This window comes from Centruroides sculpturatus, unplaced genomic scaffold (assembly GCF_000671375.1).
Source record: "Centruroides sculpturatus isolate CEXI.00-Female unplaced genomic scaffold, Cexi_2.0 scaffold37, whole genome shotgun sequence".
Classification (NCBI taxonomy): domain Eukaryota; kingdom Metazoa; phylum Arthropoda; class Arachnida; order Scorpiones; family Buthidae; genus Centruroides; species Centruroides sculpturatus.
The window spans coordinates 780895-808471 of NW_019384346.1; the positions used below are offsets into that span (position 1 = coordinate 780895).

At 24.2% G+C, this 27577-nt stretch overlaps 1 protein-coding gene across 1 annotated transcript in view; it reads left to right on the forward strand.

Annotated features, from left to right (window-relative positions):
- Positions 1-27577, forward strand: part of LOC111635636 — a 176402-nt gene that overhangs the window by 14514 nt on the left and 134311 nt on the right. The window contains exon 2 of the mRNA XM_023380657.1: positions 21269-21411. Within this exon, the coding sequence (XP_023236425.1) occupies positions 21333-21411 (79 nt within the window). The 5' untranslated portion in view covers positions 21269-21332. The remainder of the gene's footprint in view (positions 1-21268; positions 21412-27577) is intronic.

Below are 27577 nucleotides of genomic sequence, written 5' to 3' on the forward strand. Positions count from 1 at the left end.
CGTAATTTTTCAAGTCTGTTTTTAGAACGAGTTAACCTTTATATAGTGTTTACAATTTTATAAATTAATTTAATTATTTATATTTAGAAAAAAAAATTTGAAATATAAATTATTTTTATGATCAAAATTAGGCGTTAAAAATAGTAAAATCTCGACGGTTATAAAATTTCCTAAATCTAAAATATTGATAAAATCGTTTAAAAATTTAAATTCAAATTTAAACTAGTACTGAAAGATTTATAGGCAGAAATCATGCGATCAGATTTATGTTTAAAACTTAAATATATTTAAGTTTTAAACAATATTGTTGCCAGTTAAATTTATTTATTTAACATTTGTTTAATAAATAAGCACGACATTAAATTTTTAAACACGAATTCCCATAGAACGTCCAAACAAATATATAGAATTTAATATAAAATTTTAAACCGTACCATCAGAAAGAATGTTATTTACTATTCCATCCTATCAATAAATACTTATTATTGTTATTTAAATTAAATGTTTAAATTTTTAAAATACTATAAACTTGTTTTATTATTTTAACAAGGAAAATGGACTAAACTAGCACAATTCATATGTTTTAAAAATAATATTCCTCTTTAAAATTGAATTCTAAACATTTAAATTATTTTATTTTATATTTTTGGAATGGTTTTATTAAATTAATTAATAAGTAATTTCGATTCAAAATTTTAAATACATCAGAGTCAGAATATTTGAATAAGATAACAAAAATATCGAGATTAAAAGAACATCTTCCGCCGCTCTGAATTGTAACTAATTATTCTGTGTGCTGAAAATGTTACTTTAAAAATCTTGACAACCAAGTTTGGATATTTACGATTGTCAAAAGTGTCTAAAAATAAATTAGGAATGTTCTGAAAAGTTTTAAAGTAATTTCGATAAAATATTAAAATTAAAAAAGACAATTTAATGTGTAGAAGTGCTATTATATCGGTCGAATACTAAAACAATAGTTGATGAAAAATCGATATTTCGGATTTTACCTAAATTTTATGTCTAGAACTTATTCTCTTGGCTTATCGTCTCGCCTCCTTTTCTGTGTAAAATTTCTGTACCACAGGAAAAAACATTTTTTTCTCTCTTTTTTTTCCAATAACCTAATGAAAACAGTAACTCGATCAATTGAAATTGTTCTTTTTCTCTCATTCTTAAAACTTATTTATAAATATCGTTAAGGATAAGTTGTAATTAACGATAAAGTATTTTAACATTCGAGATAATAATAATATATGCTCATTATTATATTCCAGATGGATAATGAGATTATTTTTTCTTTATTTGCTTCGTTAAATACAAATAAACAATTAAAGAATGCGAGATAGTTTAAGCTAACAAAAATGTGTCAAATGTCCCTAATTATAACGCTGAAAAAATTTACAGAAATGAAAAATAAGAAATTCTTTTTTTTAATATATTCATTGATAGGTCAAGTCTGGATTAATTCTGGCCATAGGACTCCATCAAAAAACATGTGTTTACTGATGTCCGTTTCTTATAGACGTTTATTTGGGTCCTAGAATAATCAACAACAACAATTAACTGTGCTGATATTACTCGAGAAATATTTTTATCTCTAAGTAAATGAATTAAAATTCTCGCAAAAAAACAACATTAAATAGCCGATGTAATATTTAATATTTGATAAATAATGAAAAGTAATTGTGAATATGAAATATGACACATGACAAAACTCAATCTATTATGTAGACTGAAATATAAACTTACTTTCTGTAACAAATCCTCGATTATGAGTGTTGCATCCATCGACAGTAGCGTACGATTCGGATACACCAACTCCATATTTTGAGCAACTGTAAAAGCATTTTTATATTAATCATTGATCTTTTATTGGGAATAAATTCAAAATTATAATCGCTTACTGTTTATCATGTCGATAATAGAGAATGAATTGATGTCGACCTTCATTTTTTCAAGGTAAATGTCTAATGGGGTGCTTCCGATTAACATTTCGTATAATACAGTGGCAAATGACCACCAATCGCAGTAAGCGATTGGTGGTCATTTGTTAATTGGAAGACGACAGAAAGAACGACGTCTTACCTGAGAACCAGAAATCTCGTCTGACATACAACAGAACAATTTACAGAATGCATTTGTGCAGAATTGTGTAAATTTTGCTTTTTCCTTAGGTTTCTTTCCTTGGATCTCCGAATCCTCTTTGTTAAAGGAAGGACACTTTGTTCCAAGAAAGTTATCGTCAATCTACAGAAATTATTAATATTTGTAATATTATCTAAAAATATTTATAAAGTAATAAGAAAATCGTTNTCTTTGTACAATTTTACTTAAAAATAATTTATGCTATATTATAACGTAAATAATTAAATAATGAACTGAATAATCAGAACACAGAAAAACGTTTACTTGAAAGACAATTATTCTAAATTGTAGTATTTTTCGTCAACAATTGTGAGCAATAACGTAACTAGAAACGATATTAGGGAATTATAAACCATTCATCCTGTGTCAACGTGAATGTACCACTTAGATTTTGTATAGGCTTATACATGTGTTTAAGTGCATGTCATATTCAAATCTTTTTCGTGTACTTATTTGATTATTTCTGCATTTATTTACTTACAAAGGTAGGTGCTATATGGGCTACCTTGGTTACGCTACTGATTATGAATATAGCATAACAATGTACAATACAGTATACGAAATATAATTCTACTATAAGAGCTGAATCAGACCAACTCAATGCAAACTAATACACAAGTTAGTTTAAATTAACAAAATATCGACAACTTGATGAAACCAGTGAGTCAGTTCATTAAAGATTTTAACTGTGTCAACAAGATCCGGTTACAGCTAATTTTCGAAAAACTATCCCATATATAAGCTTATATGTTTATAGATAGAAATAATATTTTTAAGTTTTATTCATATTTATTTATTTATTTAAAATCACTGTAATTTTTAATTCCTTTTTTAAGCAGATTTATTATGCTTACTTTAATTTTTTATTCAATCGTCTTGAATAAATTTAATTATTAATATGAACACAAGCACTAATAAATTACATTTACAGTTTCATAATTAAGTTAATTTTTATTTTATTAAATAATAAACTTTCAATTAAAAATTATTTCAATTAAATTTATTATTGAAAATATCTCTTGCAATCTCTTATGAAATTTCATTTGTACAATTGTATATTTTGGAAAAATCAAATTTAATTTTTGAATAAAATTAATTTTTATTAAAAATTTGTCTAGAATTGATTTATCATTCTTAAATTTTAGTAAACATATTTTTATATTTAATTTTATATTTACGTATATAAAATACGTGAATGGTCATTAAATATAATTAACAAAACAATATTTAAAAAATCAAAAATGTTAAAGGTAAATTTTATCCAAAATAATTAATTAAAAATTCCACATTTTAAAAATTTTTCCACATTTTAAAAATTTCTAGAGATTTTTAAATTATCACAATAGATTTTTCGATCTTCATCTCAATACGTGAATCAAATCTCCTGATACGTATCAACAAAATGGAAGATTGTTCTGTGTAGTAATTTATGTAGACTTTTTACATAAACTGGGTCGTTGTTAAATGCTATGAAAGAAGGGAATGTGAACGAACCTTGTATCTGGGAAGTAGGGCAGCCAAGTAAAGTGCTACTGACCCTGCAGGTCCTTCACTTCGTAGGTTATATAGAATGACTGTTATTATCTAGCTACTATCTAGGATCGAATTTATTCATTTTTTTAATATTTTATTTTTATGGAAATTTTATAAATTTAAACAATTCTTTAAACATAAATTTTTGTTTAAACATTTGAATTTGTCTAGTAAGAACATTAATTTATTTTTAAAAATACATAAAATAAGCATATACAAGTTTTAATTTTAAATGTAATATAATAATTCAAGAACTGAATACACTATATCTATAATATTTTTTATAAATTCCCTTTTAATTAAATTAGCATATTTATGATGAGAAAAAGAATGCATATGGAATTTTCTTTGGTAATTCTACTAACTTTATGAGCTTTCCAGTCATATTTTAATATAAAATAAATGTAGAGAGTATTTCCATATTAAAATAACTCGCTCGAGTAATATAGTTTTTATTATAATTTATATATTGATTATTTTTTAATTCGATTTAGTAGAGACCGTCCCTTTCATAAATTCTTTATTCGCTTCTCGAAGAAACGGTTATTAAAAGATAACATATTGATAAGAAGATTGATCCATAAAATTAAAAAAAAGAACTGAACTTATCTAATATTCACTAAAGTAATTCATTTTTTTAGTTTTATAATTCGACATGAAAGCTAAGAAACTAAATTAAGTTAGTAAATAAATATCGATAAAAATTCTATCCAGATTTCAATCTGGTTTTATGGTCTTTCTTGGATATCTAGGAAATAAAAAAAAAGAGGCGAAATCCAACTGAAATCGAATAAGTAAAAACTAATATAATTATTCTTACATTTATTCTAGTAGTAGAGCTTTTGGAAGTTCATATAGTAATAATAATAAAACATTTTTTAGTTGAAATATTAATTTTTTTTATAGACATTGACTTTCAGGTAAAAATGCATAAAGCAATACTGAAAAGTGCATTTGAAATAAATTAAAAAATGGCAGCTTGTTTATTAGTTTAAATAAATAGTAGATCGTAATTTTAAATCACTCTATAACACGAACAGTGGGGCTTTATAATGTATGACCCCCAATTTCGACAGATCCCCAAACGAGTTTTTCTTTTTTTTTTTACCTGCTGTTGTTATAACTTAGGTTAATACTTAATGTAGCTATTTATTTAAAAATAAAAATAAAAAAATTTAAGTATAGGATGTATGACTGGATAGGCCTCTAAAATTTATTTTGCCTAGGGCTCCGAGATCTTTAACTCGCCACCAGATATGAAGAAAAATGTTTCTGTCTAATTTTAAGAATATCATAGTCACAGAATTAAAAAAAAAATAAAAATACAAAGTTTGTAAACAAATAAAATTATGAAATTAATAAAAGTTGATTTAAGCATATAACTCAGTTAATTTTCATCTAGAAATGTACAGGAAAAATCGTAATTAATTTGTATCACGTTACAAAATATATTACCTAATAACTTACATTCTGTAATAATGTTCAAATATATGTGGTGTTTGAGTATACAAATATGTATAAGAATAAAACATCCGCATATAAATAACCCTAAAAGTTCTGGAAGATTAATAGTTTGCTTGTTGTTTAAATGTTTTACAATTTAAAACATTCCTATAACAACCAACACATAGAGAAAATAGAACAGTCGATTTGTGTTCACTTTGAGACTATATTAAAGTACAGGGATATATTCTGAGCAACTCGTTCAGTAATATATAGTCTCCTAAACTTAATTTGACACTTCCCTCAGGAATCGGAACGACTTCTCTAGCAGTTTAACCATCAATGGATGGCTTTAGTGACTTAGNTAGAGACCGTCCCTTTCATAAATTCTTTATTCGCTTCTCGAAGAAACGGTTATTAAAAGATAACATATTGATAAGAAGATTGATCCATAAAATTAAAAAAAAGAACTGAACTTATCTAATATTCACTAAAGTAATTCATTTTTTTAGTTTTATAATTCGACATGAAAGCTAAGAAACTAAATTAAGTTAGTAAATAAATATCGATAAAAATTCTATCCAGATTTCAATCTGGTTTTATGGTCTTTCTTGGATATCTAGGAAATAAAAAAAAAGAGGCGAAATCCAACTGAAATCGAATAAGTAAAAACTAATATAATTATTCTTACATTTATTCTAGTAGTAGAGCTTTTGGAAGTTCATATAGTAATAATAATAAAACATTTTTTAGTTGAAATATTAATTTTTTTTATAGACATTGACTTTCAGGTAAAAATGCATAAAGCAATACTGAAAAGTGCATTTGAAATAAATTAAAAAATGGCAGCTTGTTTATTAGTTTAAATAAATAGTAGATCGTAATTTTAAATCACTCTATAACACGAACAGTGGGGCTTTATAATGTATGACCCCCAATTTCGACAGATCCCCAAACGAGTTTTTCTTTTTTTTTTTACCTGCTGTTGTTATAACTTAGGTTAATACTTAATGTAGCTATTTATTTAAAAATAAAAATAAAAAAATTTAAGTATAGGATGTATGACTGGATAGGCCTCTAAAATTTATTTTGCCTAGGGCTCCGAGATCTTTAACTCGCCACCAGATATGAAGAAAAATGTTTCTGTCTAATTTTAAGAATATCATAGTCACAGAATTAAAAAAAAAATAAAAATACAAAGTTTGTAAACAAATAAAATTATGAAATTAATAAAAGTTGATTTAAGCATATAACTCAGTTAATTTTCATCTAGAAATGTACAGGAAAAATCGTAATTAATTTGTATCACGTTACAAAATATATTACCTAATAACTTACATTCTGTAATAATGTTCAAATATATGTGGTGTTTGAGTATACAAATATGTATAAGAATAAAACATCCGCATATAAATAACCCTAAAAGTTCTGGAAGATTAATAGTTTGCTTGTTGTTTAAATGTTTTACAATTTAAAACATTCCTATAACAACCAACACATAGAGAAAATAGAACAGTCGATTTGTGTTCACTTTGAGACTATATTAAAGTACAGGGATATATTCTGAGCAACTCGTTCAGTAATATATAGTCTCCTAAACTTAATTTGACACTTCCCTCAGGAATCGGAACGACTTCTCTAGCAGTTTAACCATCAATGGATGGCTTTAGTGACTTAGCTTATCCAAGTTCGAAAACGAGTTCTCTCCTCTTCATTTGTAATTCGATCGATGCATCTCAGATTTTTTTTTTATAAATGGAAATTTAAACACGCAAAGTTGCATTTCTTGTAAGTAATAATGTGAAGAGGAAGCAAACGCTTTGGGAATTGATCGAATATCTATCTACACGAATGATTCCACTGGAAATTTTAAGCAAATAACGTGCAGAATATCATTTTTTTCTGTTAAAGTTCTTCTTAAATCATACATTCATCTAATATAAATCTGAATTAGAGATGCCAATGTTAAACAAGAACCCTTTAAAAATAATTTAAAAACCATTTCATGTTTTTGAGCAACTAATTTATAAAAATTTTAATCGTTTTAAATAATTTTTGACGATTTGAAATTTTTTTTTATATATTTCTTATTTATTCAAAATTTATCGATAAAATATTTATTTTTATAAAAGAATTTTTCAAACAATAAAAAAAATAATTTAAATTTTTTTGACTTCTATAAATTTTTAGAGAGAAAAGTTTTTTTCAAAAATAAATAAATTTTAAAATTCGAATAAAAATTATTTTACATACATATTTTTTAAAGTTCAGTTAAATTGTAAGGAAATTTGAATTTAATGACATCTATTACTGTTATATTTTGCAACTTTTTATGATATTATTAGTTGAATTATAACTGTAAATTATGTTGTAGCTAAATTTGTTCATTGAAATCGATAGAAGGAAGAAAAAAATTAATAAAATTCATAACATTTTTTCCTGTATAAGAAAAATAATTCTACAAAAGGAAAAAAATAAATCGCAATGCACATATCACTATCAACCACTTTTCTTCTTTTGTTGTTTTCCTAACCATCCTCCCCCTCCAAAAAAATAAAAAAAAGAAACATTATAAACAGACAATTTAGTGTACAATAAGATCTTTCGAGAGACCTATCGATCATATTTTTCTGACAATAGCTTATGACCTATTAAAGATATCCTGCAAGCTTCTGACCTTTCTTAAATTACCTGAGCTGTAAATTTTCTTCTGTGGCACTCAATACTAGATTTTTATATACTTAGAAACTAGAAAATTTCATGAAACTTTTTTAATATAGAAAATACATCCTTTTGAATAATTTTTTATCGTTTAATGTTTCGTTTTATTTAAGAAAACGTAGCAGAATCAAATAAAATTTAATATTGAATCGTATCACTAAAAATAATATAAAGTACTTGCCATTACTCTTCTACAATATTATAATCATCATTATACAATTTTGCGCTTATATAACATTAACTCATACACTTAATATATACTTCCTCTCTGAACTCTCAATCCATTAAATTTATAATGAATGTAATGCTGTCAACAATGTGGAGGTGTTTCCAAACTTTGGCTTACAAACATTAACCATTTGTAGCGAGACAGGTATAGATGATAGTCAGGAAATTGTTACATCAACAGCAATTATCATAAGCTCTAAAGTTTGTAAACCACTACATACTTCACTAGTTAAGTAAATAGCAATTGTCCTTCATTTAGTATTCAACAAGTTGTGACATTTAAGAGGTGAAAAAAAAGCCGAATTTCCGAGTAATTTAATTTTTCTTCTAATACAAACTCAATTAAATATAATTACTTCTTATAGTTAGAAAAGTTTTTAATGTTATTAAAATAAATGAAAAAAAATTGACTTTAAAGTAAACATCAATTAATCTTAAATGTCGTTGCTATTCAAATTTCCAACATGAAAAATTCAAAAGAATTTATTTCTTAATTTAAATAAGTTCACATTTTTATCAATTAACTTTATTTTTTCTTAAGTGAAACGGCTTTTGAATATTTTATTCCGCATCTTGATCACTTAACTTTATAAATGTTTTGATTCTTTCTAAACAAACTCTCCAAACTAACTTTTAATTGAACGCAGTTATTCTGCATAAATAAAAATTTTAGAAAAAAAAAATTAAAATTTCAAATAGATTCAAATTCAATTTTAATGGAAATAGAAAATAATTACTTCAGGACTTCTTTATTTAAAAATTCGTAAAGTTTGAAAGTTTATCTTCTTTTTATTCTTTAAATAAATGAAATGCAGTAAAAAGTCATAAGAAAATTTACAAGATTTTTTTCTTTTATTACTAATATTTGTTTTGTGACTAATTCGATTACAAGTTTATGACAGACTAACTACAAGTTAGGAATTTATCAAATAAATGGACTGTAAGTCATTGCAAATGCAAGACTAATACCCTCAACAAAATTTGTTATGTATAAAACATCACAGTTAATTTAAATTCTAATTAATTTTTTGTGTTTTAGAGAAAGAAGTTTAATAGAATCTTACGTAATAAACCTTAAGAAAATATTCAAGTTGGTTAAATTTGATATTTCAATTAACGTTTCTCGATAGTTTCTATTAAGAAATGTTACAAGATTTCTGTTATGAGATCCCAACTAATATTAAATGAGTTGATAGAAATTTAAAGAAATGTATTTTTTTTTTTATTATTATTATTGATATTCTGGAAACTTTAAATTCTTTACAAATTCTATCAAAGTAAATTTATTCTTTGTATTCTAGTTGGCTATTAAATTACAAAATAGCCTTATACACCATTAAAGTCTGTTTGAAAAATTTCGCATGAATGCTCATTCTTTAGAGTAATGACTTTATTTTCTTTTCGCCGAGATTTTTTTTTCAAAATATTATCTTTTTTCCTTGCATATTTAAATAATTACCATTTACGTTAACGTTAAGAATTTAATAAAAATAGTATTCAATCATTCTACTCGTTCAAGATGTAAAAAGTTTCTTAAAAAGTAATTTTCGTCTAAACGCCTCGGATCAATTAGCTTGTTTTTCAGTTTAAATATTTTCCTATTTCTATCGGACTCACTGTTATGTAGATCGATTAGATTTTTACGTGGGAATGTTACTTACTAGAGGTTTCTGTAAGTCAATGGTTGAGTCGGCACATATACGAATGCCAGTGGGATTCGACTAATAATAGATGACTGCCAATTTCTCATCAGTCATCGCAAAACGACGAGTAGCGTGCTTCATGACTGCTAGGCATGAAGTGATCCAATATTCTTGACATTATTTATCGAGACCATCATGCTTATTGCAGATTTGCATTTGTCAGACCGGTATTTTTATTAACCTATCTACCACAATGGGCTATAAAGAATGATATTATAAAATGTAATAAAGTTAAATTTCCATTTTATTTCCTCAACAGTGAGTTTTATTTATTATAAATATTTATTATAATTTGACTGATAAATGATAAAATGTATGCATAATTTTTAAAATCAGATTTGCCAGTTGAGGAAGCGCATTTGATCAGTTGTACTTCGAATCAGAATCTTTTAATCTAGATAAGTTCTTATATATTGTGTTGAAGTATAAATCTGATACTAATTTTCTAGATTTATTAGATAAACTGTTCGATAAAGCAAATTAAATCGAATAAATGCGAATTATTATGTAAAAAATAAGTTTCTTTTTGTAAAATCTAACAGATAGTAAATAGTATTTGTGTCATCTTATTTTCTCTAATAATTTGTTTGAGTTTTCCTATTAAACTTTTAGCAAGCGTTTGCATTGTGTTATCAGGAAATAGCTTTCGGAAAATTTTCCGGATAAATAGGATTTGAGATAACATACAACAATTTAAGATTTATCTAAAATAAATTTATTAAAACGCTTTCATTAGGTAAAGAAGCTGGAGCACCTTATTAATAAAACAATCATAAAAAGTTGTATTTTCCCCGTCAAAATGAGATACTCTAATTTAATTTTTGTTTTTTTTTAGTTAAAAAATTATCTACTAAACTTCATTATACTATAATTTTTTTCAAACTTGAAAAAATTCATATTTTTTGGCATCTTTGTTAAGGTGACATGATTACTTATGTCATTAATCTCATTACGACACAAAAATTTAAAGTACCCAATTTTATAACACGCCACGTAAAAATAAAATACCATCTTTTTTCAAAAATATTTTTAACTAATAAAAGTATCTAAATATATAAACTTAAAATTTTCTAATTATATCAATATATTCAGAAAAAATGCATTTCAAGTATTCCAAATTGAAGGTTTATAATTAAGTTTATGATTCTGTATCAAGAAAAGCTAAAAAATAAACAATCATAAATCAAACACAAAAATGGTGGAGAAATGTTTAATTTCTGAAAAATTGAATACATTATTAAATATTAATTATGTGTGCAAATGTTAGAAGTGATTCTACTGCATTAATTAAAATCATTGTTTCACTAAATAAAAAATTTGATTCTCAGAAAAGTAGATTTAACGTTTGAAATTAGATTTAATTCATCATTCATATCATGCAGCTGCGTAAAAATAATACAGTTTTGCGTAAGCTGATATATCATCTGCAGTGTTAGCTAGAAAAGACTGTCAAAGACATCACATCTCGAGCCTAAACAGGATTATGATAATGAAAAACAAAGCAGAAGTGACGTTCTATCATGTCTCGAATTTTAAGTGAGTTTGAAAACTTTCATCACAAAATTGAGCCAGTAACACGCCTTTCGTAAATAGAAACGTTTCCAGTTATGACGGGGAAAAAATATATATATATGCAGCTAGTAAATTAGATAGAGTTGTTGATTCATTTAAAATCCAGTTTAAACGTTACAGAATTGTTAAAAAGATTAGCAATAAATTGTTTTTCGTGTTATAGCTTGCTTAATGATGCTTCGGGTAAGAACGCAATCTATTTGCTTGAGGGAAAAAAGTACTTTAGTCGTAAAACAGTAAATCTACTACTATGAGACGAAGAATACGTTTAAACAGCTGTTTTCAGACAAATAACGTACAAAAGGCCTCCTGAGCTAACAAAAATCATGTGTAAATATCCTTTTCAATATAAAACTAGCATCAAAGATAGTTTATTTTACACAAAAATTCAAGGATTTATTCATACGAAAATATTAGAAAAAATTTATTATAGAACTTTTCAAGATCCAATTTTCATCCGCTTAATTGAATTTCCTATTTATTTATTATTATTTTTTTAAATTATATGTTTTGTGATTAAAAAGACACAAAGAAAAATAGAACTTTATGAAAAATCTAGAGAAGTAATTTTAAATTACGAGGTATTGTAAATATTAGTGAAAAACTAAATAAATAATTATATGCATTTTTTTTTCTTTTTTAAATTGAAAAAATAATATAAAATTTAATCGATTGAAGGATTAAATATGTGAAAAATAAATATTATTTTTCTAAGTTACTTAAATTAAGTTTATTCCTATAAAAAAGAAAAAAAAAGAAAAACTTATCGCTATCGTGACACTTCCAGATTATCAAATGTATTAAACGAATTCAGCGCATCTACTGTCCAATTGCAGCTTTTTCCTTTTTTTATTTTTATTTTTATTTTTTTTGCGTATTTTTAAGGTCACGTTTTCAACCAACACGAATATGAAAGGAAAAAGTATAGAATGGTTTATTTAGGGAAAGAAAATGCTGACATAAATGATCGTTTTACGTGCTTAGGAGTCTCTTTTCAAAAACAAAAACTGTTGTAAAGTGGCATATTTTTTCCTTTATTGATACAATCGAAGATGGATTCACACGTTTGTCCACTATCTGCTGTATACTATAAAATATTTCAGTTTTTTTTTTTTAATTTTTATTTTTTAATCGTGAATAGAAAATATTATTTTTCCTAAAATGCAATAAAAATATCAGAAATATGGCATTTAAAAAATTTTATTTACTGTTGAAGATCTTTATCTACTATTTCAGCCTTAAAATTTTTTCGATTTTCAAGAGTAATTCCATTATAAATAATCTATTCTTTATCGAAAAGTTTTTTAAAAAAAAGTAAAATACATTAAGGAAGTCATAATTTATACTGTTTTCGTTTAATTGCATTTAATAAAATTTTAATTAAAATATTTCAGTAATTTTAAATTTTAAATAACCTTCTGTTTTTAATTTTTATTTTTCGAAATTTCTCTTAATTATGGATGGAAAATTTGGCGTAATCAGTAAAGTAATAGAAGTCCGAGATTATATTTCTTAATTAAAATAATTAAGTTAAATCATTTTTTAAGAAATAATTTACATCATTAATTTTTAATTTTTCAATTTATTAAAGGTTTTAAGATTTTTGTAATTCATGTTTAGTGTTGGTGTTAAAAATTAAAATATAAACAATAAAAGTTAAATAATTATTAATTATACATGTAATAAATATATAAAGGCTAATTATATATTTATTCAAGATATTTTTGTTAAGTTTAAAATAATTTAAATTCTTGCTTTTAATTGCCTAAAGATGTCAAACAGTTTAAAACTTCCATTAACATAAGATTAATGAGATATGGATTTATGAATATTTTTAATTTTTATTTTAAGAAAATTTTTCTGATCTAAATTATGAATTCCCATTTGATTAATAAAAATTGATGATGATTTATTATGATTATCCCCATTTTTTTTCTCATGAAAAAATACATATGTATGAAGTTTTCACACTTACCACAAAGTGTATATGATATATAGAATATTTAAAATGTATACTTGAACTGTAAATAACTTAAAACAAAAATTTTGTATTATTAATTTGAATTATTATTATTATAAAAAATTATATCTTAGATGCTGACATTAAATATTTTTCTATTTAACAATTTATAAAGAATTCCATATAAAATAATCAAATTATTTTATATATGTGTAGCATCATCTATCATTTTTAAATGTTGTCATGAACTTTAACATCTTTATTTTCATTTGTTTAATATTTTATGTTGTTTGAATTTAATATTATCTTTTTATTTTTAAATATTTATTTTAATAAACTAAATTGTTTACAACTTCTTGTTAGAGGTATTATTCTAAAGCAATAAATATTAAATTAAAACTAATTAATTTTATTGTAAATTAAATATTGTTGTTTCCATGGAAAAAATATAATATATAAAAGGAAATATTTAAAAAAAAAAAACACACAATTGAGATGTAATAAAAAATACTTTGGTTACAATTAAAAAAGAACTTGCAAGTTAGTTGAAGTTATTTTTTAAACTTTGAATAAATACAATTTTAACAAAAGATTAAACAGAACTTTAAATTAGGTTAAATATGGACAAGGAACATATTAGGCCATAATTAAGATCAATATATATCTATATTAAATAAAAATTTAAAAAACAACAGATTAAACAAAGAAATTCAAAATGTAAATGAATCATGATTTTAAAAACCATGACACAAAAGCAAAAATTTACAAGAAAAATGCATTAAATAATACTAAAAAAGAGTTTTAAAATATGTGAAATGATTGAAAAACCATAAAAAATGTTAAAATAAAATTGAAAGAAAGGAAAAAAAATTGTAAAAATAATTGAAATGGAAATAGAAAATAAATTAAAATATTAATGAAATAAAATAAAATGAATAAATTAAATTAAATATGTTCAATTTTTTTTACCATAGATCTATTGCTTTAAGAAAAGAATTAAACATTGGAGAACTTATTTTTTTTTCATTTTAATAAAATTATTCACTTTAACTTTATAAAGGTTTGAATAATAATTTTTTTAAAACAGATTTAAATTGTGTAATGGAAAGATTTTTAAAATTTTAAATGAAATTTTATATATTTTAAAAGAATTTCTATTATCATGAATAATTTTTCTCTAAATAGCATTATTAATATTTAACTTTCTCATATCACTAATATTAATATTTTAACTTTCTCTAAATTAGCATTATTAAAATCTTAATAATCTAGTAAAATTAATCTTTGAAAATTTTCATTTAAAATTAATTTTGTAATAAAATTTTGAAGATTTATAGCATTTAATTTTGCATAAACATGAAGCTATGTTAAATGTGTAAGATATGCATAAAATATTATAGACAATCAATAATGTAAACTTAATATGTATTATTGTCTACAAAATATTTTAAATAATTCATTAAATTATTTATTTTGAATTAATGCTTCTAAATTTTACAGTTTTCTATAGATTTTTAAGATAGATTTCAAAACTTTTTGAATAAAATTATCATATTATTCATTCTTTATAATTTTCCTAACTTGTTCATTAGTTATATATTACTCAGTACAAATATTTCTATAATAAATATTTAGCATAAATTTCCATTTAGACTATATTAAATATTAATGAATTCTACTGAAACTAATTGAAATTATAATTTTAGATTTTCTTTTAAAAATTTTATTAAAATATTAGAAAAATAAAATTTGAAGCTATTCCTATGTTAGAAAAATTTGTTTAAATATCCTTGAATAAATAACTAATCAGACTGAAGTAGTTCTATTTACAGCTGAATCAACGAAACGGATTATTAGAGCTTTAGATCCTTCGATTAGAACTTGGTCAATCCTAGTGTAATGGTTTAGTCAGTTGCACCATTAAGGTTTGATACGTTAAGTACACAGATATTCGATCTAGATATATGATTCTCCAACCACAATTGAAGTGTAATTAGTTCTACATGTAAATTGTTGAGCTTAAACATACCTTTATAATTAATTGATACAGTAAAAAAAATACAACAATATTTCATAAATATGCTAATTTTTAATTAAATGATAAACATTTTCTTTACCATTTAGATAAATTACAGCATTGTTATCAGTTAGAGCGATGCTTAATTATCACTCCCATATTGACCTGATTTAATTTTAGACCCCGTTTAATTTGTCCTATACAATTTGTCTTTACTTATGTAATGATAATATCATGCTTCTAAATATATCGTGTTCGGAATGATTAAAATTTATTGTTCCTATTCATTAAAAAGGCAATTTTTTTTCTATTGTACAGTACTGTACATTCTTATTAATATATTAATTATAAAAACAGTTATATTATTTGTTTATATATTTAATTTTTCTTCTACTTATGCTTATATATTGTTTAATAATTTCTTGCGCTATAAATAGTATCCACTACAAGTTCAAATTAAACTGAATTATTATGTAAAATGTAATTGCTAGATTTTGATGTTGGCCTGTAGTATACATTTCATTACTATGAAATGACTTCGTGTTGTTGATGGAATATTTCTAGTTTGAATATTTGACACTGAAAGGTTTCAACGCAAGCAATTTTCGTAAATAATATACATTCTTTAAATATTTATTGATCTCTAAATTTAATCATGGTGTAAAAATAAATTATAAATTAGTAAATATAAATAAAATTACATTAAACAAGTTTAAAAAATACTTAATGATTGATAAATATATTTTCCCTGTAGTTTACAAAGCAAAGAAATATTTGAAAATTTATAACATGCTTTATTCTTGTTCCATTTACTTCATATTTAATGGTGTATCTATAACAACCTAAATATAATTATATGTTAATTGATAGAGGACATTTATACTTAACAATAATCAATTTTATAATGGTTATAAACGCAACATCGTGAAAATTAATGTTAGGTTTTCACTTTATTATTAATATATAACGGCAATTTTGTATCTCATCTTAATTGTATACAAATCTTCATTTCAAACTTAACACTTAACGGTTTTGTAGAAAAGTGTACATCGTATAGAGAATATTTTTTTCTGTTTTTTGTTAAATAGAGTTTAGTAGAATCTATCGCAGCGATTAACTTTTCCAAACTCACAACTTTATAGAATTTATGATAAAAATTTTTCTCTTCCATCTAGTAATAAAGTTATAAGTAAATTTTTTCTCTTACTTCTAAAATATTTCAATACATTTGCGTTAATGCCATGAAGTCAATTTTAAGTTACCTTAACACGTTGCTATGGTAACTATTTTTCGGTAGGATGGGTCAAATAGCATCTTCAAAAACAAAAACGTTAGTTTTTTCCTGTAGCGTCAAAAGACTTAAGTAATTCTACACTCTTTTTCAATGTAGGAACAATTTCTACGAGGGAAATTCATCATCTTTAGAAAATCATAAAATTTTTATTTAAAAAATATTTTATTAATAGAGTTAATACTTTATAATAAGCCGATTATAATTGTAAATAAATTTAGTAATTGATTATCTTAACTTAAAAAATGATAAAGAAAATCTCACTGAAATCCATTCTTTTCTGAAAACTTTTAAATTTAGAATGTTTGAGTTTATAATAAATTGTTTCTTCTTTTTATTCAATTGTTTAAATTTAAAAGTTAAATTAAAATTCTTTAAAAACTTTAATTTAAAATGTTGTAAACAATTATCGATATAATTATTATTATTTTTCAATTTTAGCAAACCGTTTAAATCAATTAATTTTTTTTTATTAATAAACTACCACAAAATCTTATTAACAAATACTCCTTTTAATGAAAATTTTAATTTATTAATGATTTAGAATATTTAAAAGTTTTACCTTTTAAATAAAAGATTCCAAAGATGTCGACTTTTCTAAAATAAAAATTCGTGCATAAAACATAGAATAGTTATTATTATGGAGGAGAGTATATTTTTCATATTTTTATTTTTTACTATAAATATGAAATATATTTTGTTTTGAAAAATATCAATTTTTATAGAGATGTAGACAGAAATGTTAAATTTACATTCTAGATACACCACATGCCGATCTCTCTAACCAATATGTTATCTCTATAAAAAAAAAATTGACCTCAAATCCAAAATTCAGTATAAACAAAATCTTAATATATATTTAATAAGATAGATGCGTTTAAAAAAATCATTTCTGAATTTTTATTTTATATCATGAAAAAGTTGTATTAAATGAGGCATTTATTTCACAATTTACTTAACTCAAATTATACAGGTTTCTGTCTCTCTTATGGGAAAGTTTTCAATTCTCCATTGACTCGTTCTGTAATACTCTGTAGATTTGGTACGTTTTGCATTTGTAACTGAAACTAGGATTTGTATTCTGTGTGTATATATATAAAGCTGGATTACTTTTCAGTTGAATTACTCAATAAATTTCTTTTACTTTGAATTAAAAATTGTAATGTGTAAATTTTCACCCTTAAATTTTGTTCCAGAATAGACTATAATATTAACAAAATATTAAATGAAAATTATAAAATTTGAACTTTTAAATATATAAATATTAATTTTATTCAAAATTTTAATTTTTAACAAATATTTATTAATAAATAAATTAGAAGATTAAACTCCCAAGAATATTCTATACAGCCTGTACATTAAGTAAACATGCCTTTACCATATATAACAGCTGAATAAGTATGAAACAAATATATTACAATCTACATAAAATATGAAGGTCATATTTGAATAGATATTGTATTACACCATGCCAAAAATGTGAATTTAATACTTTTCGTGTATTCATGCGTAATTTTAAAGGTAAATCAGCTTTTAAATCAATTCTTATAAACTTAACCATTTTATTCTATTAGTCTTTTTATTGGTTAATTTTTATGCATTGTTAATAAAGAAAGAACATTAGAATTTATTTTAATAATTAAATCTTTCACACTAAACNATATTTAATAAGATAGATGCGTTTAAAAAAATCATTTCTGAATTTTTATTTTATATCATGAAAAAGTTGTATTAAATGAGGCATTTATTTCACAATTTACTTAACTCAAATTATACAGGTTTCTGTCTCTCTTATGGGAAAGTTTTCAATTCTCCATTGACTCGTTCTGTAATACTCTGTAGATTTGGTACGTTTTGCATTTGTAACTGAAACTAGGATTTGTATTCTGTGTGTATATATATAAAGCTGGATTACTTTTCAGTTGAATTACTCAATAAATTTCTTTTACTTTGAATTAAAAATTGTAATGTGTAAATTTTCACCCTTAAATTTTGTTCCAGAATAGACTATAATATTAACAAAATATTAAATGAAAATTATAAAATTTGAACTTTTAAATATATAAATATTAATTTTATTCAAAATTTTAATTTTTAACAAATATTTATTAATAAATAAATTAGAAGATTAAACTCCCAAGAATATTCTATACAGCCTGTACATTAAGTAAACATGCCTTTACCATATATAACAGCTGAATAAGTATGAAACAAATATATTACAATCTACATAAAATATGAAGGTCATATTTGAATAGATATTGTATTACACCATGCCAAATTTAATACTTTTCGTGTATTCATGCGTAATTTTAAAGGTAAATCAGCTTTTAAATCAATTCTTATAAACTTAACCATTTTATTCTATTAGTCTTTTTATTGGTTAATTTTTATGCATTGTTAATAAAGAAAGAACATTAGAATTTATTTTAATAATTAAATCTTTCACACTAAACGATTGAATTCACAATTCATAAAAATAGATATAAAAAAAATATATATATATATTTAATTTCTGAAGAAATTCAGTAATAATATATAGGTGTATCTTGCTTTTTAATTTTTCTCTGAAATTTAAATAAAAATAATTTAAAGTTAAAAGTAATCTAACGTGTTTTTATGATTTTTTTTTCTAAAATATCAAATTTTAATTTTTTCTTTAATATTTGCTGATTTTATTCATTTTATATTTATTTTTTCAATATAAAGATATGATTTGCCATAAAAATGATACATGATAAAGTTGCCAAAAACTCTACAAATCATAAAAATGATCGTTCTAAGAAAAATACATTACTGTAAATAAAAAATAGTGTGCAGAAATATGAACGCTAAAAAAATGTTCTTCAATTTCTTTTTACTTTTTTTAAAAGTCGGGTCGTAATCTTAACTGCCAATCTTAACAGCCAGGAGAGTTTATGAAGTTTAAGAAAAACTGTGACGAAAACGAGCGTCAAACAGATAAACAAGAGGAAAATATTGGCCAACAGAACCAATAGAGTATCTTTTCGTTTGTACTAATAGGACCGGATCTCGTTAGACAGGATATTCCTGTTTCTATGTCAGAAAAGTAGTTTGTACAGACAAATAACACTTCTTCTATTACGAGTGTCCAATATCAATAGAAAACAAAAACCGAAAGCATTTTATCTCTAGAATAATATTACTAAATCCTCCAACGCATCCAAAACCATTAAAAGACAATATAACAAAAACAAAGCGAGATACAAAGAATTGGATACTTTTTCTTTTCATATTGATACGTATTAACAGTTTAGAAATTAATTTGTAACATTTAAGTGTTTATTTTTTAAAAAGATAAATTGATTTTAAATTGCAGTTCTATAATATAAATCAATATAAAAATGCTTTTTTGATTTATTACATATGTTAAAAAAACTGCATAATTATAGTCATTTGAACAAATCAAAAAACAAATCTGATATTCTTGTTTTTTTTTCTTAAAAAAATTATTTTTCAATTATTTTGTTTTGTCTAAAAAACTATTTCAAATACGCAAACATTTTTTAATCTAAAGAATCCGGAAACCAAGTTAAATTATTAATCGAATATATATAAAATTGTAATCAAATTGTATTCTTTTTAAAATTTTTCTCTGACCCTTTGGCTGATTTTTATCGAACTTGATGCGCGAATGTATGCTGAATCTCTAAAACTATCCTGAAAATTTCAAATCTCCACCTCAAACAATATTCCAGATATTCATCGAATACGTGAGGATAGCCAATGGCCAAGTTCTAACAAAAACTATTCTTTTTATCTCAAAAATCTTTAACGTTTTTTTTAAATTATGAACATTAATCATAAAAATTAATCTATAACGTTTACATCTTCCTAATCTTAAAGAAAACCCCATATAACTGAATAGTATCCATACCGAAGCAAACAAAATCAATAAAAAACTAAACTTGTCATTAAAATTTTTTATTGTTTTTTAATTGATTTTAGTAAAATTAAACTTTTTTTTTTGTATTTATGCATATATTAACCTTAAAAATTGAACAGTTTATTTATTTTTTCATTTTTAAATTACTTCTCTTGTCTACGTCAACAATCTACAAACACACACATACAGACACACGCGCGCACACACACACACATATATATTATAATATTATTTATTAAATTACATGTTTTACTTGAGTGAATTGGAATTTTCCTCATTGCATCACATCATCATTTACCAAAAACTGGGTAATAGATAAAGTATCGTGCTATCCATCTTTGATGGCGTATGTTTATTGAACGCTGAACATTCAACGTGTCTCGGCCATCACATATAATCCCCATGATTACGTTAAGGTTTAATTCCACATCACTTAACTCTAGAGACTTAACGATTGCATAAATATTGATGAAGTAGTGGACAATCAAACTCTTCGTGTCACTTATAAGCGATGACTTTCGAGTAAAGGATTGTTTAATACTTTTCTAAGCCATCTTTTATATAAAATACTTTAAGTAAAATAATTAAATTTATGATAATATTATCTGTATATAAAATATCTTAATTTTTGAATTAAGTAACTATTTAGATAATTAAAATAAAGTGAGATGTGGCAATGAATGCATATCTCGACGTCACAGCACGAAACAACGGATAATTTATTAACCTGTACTTTCTCCGCTAGGGGTAGTCGTTGCTGCAGTCAGCCGCTTTAGGTATCGGCCCTGGTTAGTTTGGCATAAACCACCATGTGGATCGAAGGATTACTCGCTCTCTGTTTACTACTACGAGTTACCAAAGCGCAGGTAGACTTTCAACAACTTACAGGTAAGATTAATATTTTTTTTCCCTTTAAATCACACTTTATATTCTCTATATCCTACACACTTAACAGTTTCCTCCCTGTTTACTTGTCAGTTTCTTTTACTAATATTCATTTCGGTTTTTAAAAGTATAACAATAAAAATTCTTATTAATTAAATTCAAAATTGCGCAAATAATATACGTGCTTCTTGTTGATGTCGGTTATAAAATTACAATATTATTTAACACTTAAAAAACAATTTTTAATTCGTTCGGATTTCGATGTATGTAACATTAAATTATAATTATAATTAATTTACGTAATTTAAGATTTTTCTTCGCGTATCTTGGATGTAATATAAAGTGTAAACAAATAGAATTTCATTTAATTCGTTTTATATAATAAATTACACTTTTTTTTAGCGTTTTAAAGGGTAAAAAGTTTAATTCATTATTAAACTATATATAGTGAAAATATGAATAATAATAATTATTTTTAGATGTTTTAAAATAGGAAAAATAGGTAGCATGTTCTTCCATGACACCTCCTACGTAACCTCCTTTTTATTTCCCTAATTCGATATTAAGTTCTTTCTTCCTTCAGGTTGACTTTTTTCTTCCTTTTTTTTTTTCTTTCTTTAGTTAAATTTTCTTCTGGAAGAAAATAATAAATAAATTCAAATCTAAAGTTTTTATAAATGAATCTATAATGTTTTAAACTTAAAAATTATTTTTATAAATAAAGTAAAAATTTTATGTATATTTATATAATATTTATATAAGTTATCCAAACGGCATTGAATTTCTTATGTTCAATAATATTGATGCATTTTTGGTATTAAAATTTTGGAATAAATATTCAACTACTCGTCAAAAGAAAACATTTTGAATAGATTTTCTATATCAACTACTTTTTTTTTATTTTTTAGTGGATTATTATTATTATTATTTTTTCCTGTATACTTTAACATGTGTGCAGAATTCTCGATATATTCTAAATTCAAAAATATTTTTCTTATTATTAAGATATCAAATTTTGGAGTGAATATGTTATTCCATGCATAAGACTTTTACCTGATTAAATTAATTACATGTCGAGAAAATTCTTTAATTACTCTTTCTGTCGATTGTTTATTTCAGTTATTTAGTAGATTTATTTGTTTTATTACATTCAGTAAATTTTTTTACTCATGTTTTATTTATATAATAATAATAATAATAATAGTCATTATTTTTTATTTTGTTAAATCAAGTAACGTTGTTTGCATAACATATTGTGATTTTTACCTTACAAGAGCTTAGATAATCGATGAGATGATAAAAAAAACATACATAAAAAATTGTTTGACACAGCTTCTATCCCTTTTTTTCCCTAAAATTCTTGTCTTGTTTAAATTGTATATTTATATAAATTTCTTTACGTTTTTCAATCGTCTCTGTTGTTTTCATTTGCTATTCTATACACTTTTTTTCCCGTATATAAAAATGAAATAAATTCGAATAAGAAATCTGAGTTATTCTTACCCTTTATCAATATTATTTACAATATTCTGTTTACGGTATCCACTCTTATAACATTTTTTTGATAGGTGTTGACTTAACATATTTGCAATTGTGACAAGATGAATCGTATAAAAGTTAGGTCATTCCTTTGTTTCAAATTACATAGAAACTGTAAAGAGTAGAAACTTTATAAGCATATATACATACACAGTATATATATGTATATATGATTTTTTTAGTCACGCATATTGCATTGATTTTTTTAATATGAAAGCTTTTCGACTAAGCAATGAAAACAGTGCTCAATATCAATCATGATTATGAATTTCTTTTTGAATTTTTTATATAACTTTAAATATTTTTAAGAAGAAAAACATATAAATAATATATTAAAAGAATTTCTTAATTATATTACTTTGCACGGAAACTGAAAAATAGTGAAAACAAAAGTCAACGTAAACTATAACTGTTTTCATATTATAATTGCATTTGTTTAAATACATTTAAATCTTTTAAAGCCCGTTTCTCACATTTCGTTTCAAAATATTCCGCCTAGAAGATGAAAATCCTAAGAAGGAATTGAAAGAAAGATAAATACAGAAAATTCAATCTTTACTGATGGATCTATATATTGTGTTCTTTTAAATTTTAGACTTGGATATTAGTTTTTACTTTCTAATTTTACTTTTATAAAAATTAATGTTATTCACATATTAAACATCAACCTCTTAGGCAGCTTTCATTAAGCACACATTGCATAAAGATATCTATAGAATCCATTAGATTTCTGGAGGAAATTCTATTCTTTTTATTTAATAAGCGTGTTTGAATTTAATTCAATTATACATTTAGAAATATATCAACTGCAATATAAAAGCATGTTTTATGTAAAGGAACGAATAGATTTTTGTTTCGAAGGATAAATAAACAATACCAGTAAAGATATTTAGATTTTGTGACGTGAATAGAAAGTTACAATGAATAGAATATTTCCAAAAGAAGTTATCAAATGAAAAAATTGTTTACGTCCTCAGTTTCTAATATTTCCTATTTGTATGCTTAAAAATATATTCTAAATTCCAGTTATTTTCTCCAAAGATGTGTTGTTAGTCATTCTCGTGGCACGTTTGCTGAATATAGTTGATTGGTGGTCAAAGAGAGAAGTGGACTCGTTAAAGGTTCTCTAACCTCTTTCGAATAATTTGAAATTTAAGAGAAAAAAAATTGTTATTTGAAACGTGACGGTTTATAAATTATTTTTTATTTTATAAATTTATTTTAAAAAATAATTCAGTACCAAAAGTTAAAATAATTAATTATAAAAAATTATATTATTCTTTTTAAACTTGTTAGAATTTTACATTTTATGGAAATAAATAAAAATCTTTTAAAAATATTTCTTTTTGAAACTGGTCTCTGTAAAGATAAAATAGCGGTAAAAAAAAGCAAAATGTCGAACACACACAACGTGAAATTTACTGTTGACCTAAAATCATGTTTTATATGTTATAAAATTCCCTTAAAATGCTTAAAAAATGAAGTTATTACTTTTAAAGTAAAAAGTTTTATAGATAGATCAAATTATCTTCGTTTATTATAAGATAATTGAAATTTGGTATTTTTCAAATGTTTTATAATCGAACCAACATATAAAAAGTCTTGTCGAATTTTTGAAATTCCCGAAAGAAAATTTTCTATTATTATTATTACTTAAAAAGCTCTATTAATCTACATTAATTACATTCTTTTGACATGTAAAAATGTGAATAAAAATCATTTAAAAGAAAATAAAGTTAAGCAAGAAAACTATCTGCTTTTCGAATAGTGTTTTACTAGTTTATGTATTTTATTAATGATGTTAATTGCTGTATATGGATGCCATCCTTCCTGATGTAAATTGGAGAGATTTATTTCTTTTTAGTTAAATTCATTATTTAGATTGCAGAAAAAGCGAATAAATAAGTGCGTGCACGTATTCTCAATTATTTATATTTAAAATTATTGAGTCTATAAAAGAGAGAGTGAAATTATAGTCAAATGACGATCTCTATCTTAAAAGCGCTATAAAAATCATTTTTTTGTTACTAATGTATTAAATGACATTTTTCTAAATTGTTATGAGGAAATTAAAGTGTTTTTACGAACAAAACCGTGCCAGTAGGTCAGATAAATCTAAAAAAAATTCTATAAGCTATAATCAATTGGAGTTCAGTATTAAACATCCTCCTTGTTACACATATAAAAACTCACTTGGTTGTTTAATAAATCATTTATCATCAAAACTCTTTACATAATTATCTTAATTACCTTACTAAATGGAAGTAAACATCATAAAGTTCTTTGGAATACAATTAAATTTTTCTTTTTCATTCTCGTTAAGTGGTAATTATACGTCTTTATAAAAATTATGATTAAATATAAACAATGATACCGGTAATGAATTTTACGAGACATATTGTACGGAATATAATATAAAATTTATTAAATCTGTGAAAGAGTAATTTAGTAGCTAACCATAGAGTACAAGTTTATCACAGTTTCAGAATTCTCCGGATACTTTTCTGTTGGTACAGAAACGTTCCAGCTTTATAGGTATTCGCAATAATCGAAACATGTCCTGTAACAGAAAAAAGCTTTTATTTATTGATATATTTCAGTATCACAACCAGTTGAATAGGATTTCTATAACTAGAAACCTGTGTAATAACTTTTTTCATTCGTATCTTGCATTCTTCGATTTCGTTTTATAAACATTGAAAGCTATTATAGACATTATATAATATTCCTGTAAAAATATTTGATATAAAAACATAAACATATACTTCTAAGCTTATTTATTGTGTGTGTTTTGTGCGTCCACGAAGAAGAATAACAAAAATTCTTTTTGTCTCTAGGCACAAATCGAAAGCGAATTGGTTGCAAGAATATTTTTCAAATATAGGCTTGTTATAAAATAGCATGTATACCAGTAGCATTATATGGAATTTGTAGCAGTCAGTTTGTCTGACTGGATACTAGAAAAATCGCTTATTTATTTTTCTGAAAGTAATAATATATGCAACCGAATATGTGCGAGTATGTTTTTATGTCAGGATATAGCATGCCATTATATGATTTTTGTGCCAAAAATACGTGACTGCTTTGTTACGATCAATGTAACTAAAGATTTGTTATAAACAAAGCAACACTATGGATATAGAAATGTTTCAAAACTAAAAAAAAAACATATTTTATTTCGATAGTAACGGAAGTTTCTCCGTTTAAGGTCGCATCTAATATTAAGTATTACGAATATAGAAATAGCGGAAGAAGAATTTATGCACTTTATATTATCCCATGCGAAGTGACTTTGGTGTCTTCGTCGTGCATCGTTGCTGGGCCATAGCACTTTGGTCCATCTCTCTCTACGACCTCGATTGACAAAATACTATAGCACCTATCATAGCGATAAAAATGTTCGTCTACCATTCAACTATACAATAGACGAACAGTTCAACGAACGTATACAAACATTGCTCGCTAAACAAAAAATATATTTTTAATAAATTAACTGCATGTTTAGACTTAGCCTAGTAACAGTAAATTTTTAACTAACGAAACAACGTATACACGTATCAGAAAATTTTACATCACGAAATTCATTTTTCTGATAGTATCTACGTCGCAGTAAAATTTTACTACCAAAATTATTGCTACAAAGTACTAAAATCTGTTAGTGTTGGATTATATAGTAATGCATATTTGATTATTTATTTCTCCTACTACTTTGTAATTATCATGATAATTTCATTAAATCAATTTAGAAACTCAGATTTGCGAAGTTATAGGCGCAACTGTTAAAGTGGAAGAGAAGGAGTTTTGTTCCAATTAAATTAACGAAACCGAAACATGGAATCTGGTGAAAAGAAACGATTCGTGCCCGCTATATACGTGACCTGTCAGGAGATGCATTTTTCACAATAGAGCTGATGCCTTTCATTGTGGGAAAATGTAGGGCACACCCAATTATCTGACAATATGCAGGATGCACTGTGTCCTTTCCCGAATGACGTCATCCAACAGTGCGTGAAAATCATTCTGCTTACGAAAGGACATTTTCTTCAGCCAACGCTTCTTCCAACCAATGTCAAGGATACGGAAATTATTAATGATGTGGATTTACTCCATTCAGTTTTATTGGTTTTATCTGCTATATCTTCATTTTAAATTTAAACAGTCCAATGATTTTTCAACTATTTAATGTTTGTTCAATTATTTATGACAAGAAGGAAGTATATTACTGTTTTATTATCGTCATCATACATATCTGTCGTTTGAATTAAAAAATATAAAAAAAAATATTTTATGGAATGATTAAAGACTTATTTGAGAGAATCTTCGGCGCTTAAAGAATAAAAAAGAAAAAATCAGGTTAAATTTAAACTTTAAACTAGAATACATAAATATGTTAATAGCATTATTTTTAATTAAATAAAATTGCATAAAAATGTAAAAACTTACTGTTATAATTTTGAAATAATGATATTTGTTTCGTTTTTTGAAAAACTGGTAAAAGTCTTTGCGTCAGTTGACTTTTCTTTCTTTTTCTTAGTAGTGAATATTTTCTTGTTTTTTTAAAAGGTAGATTTCTTTTGTGGCCTCATTCTTAGTTATGATAGATTTCTTTGTTGGTAATCATTACACAAAC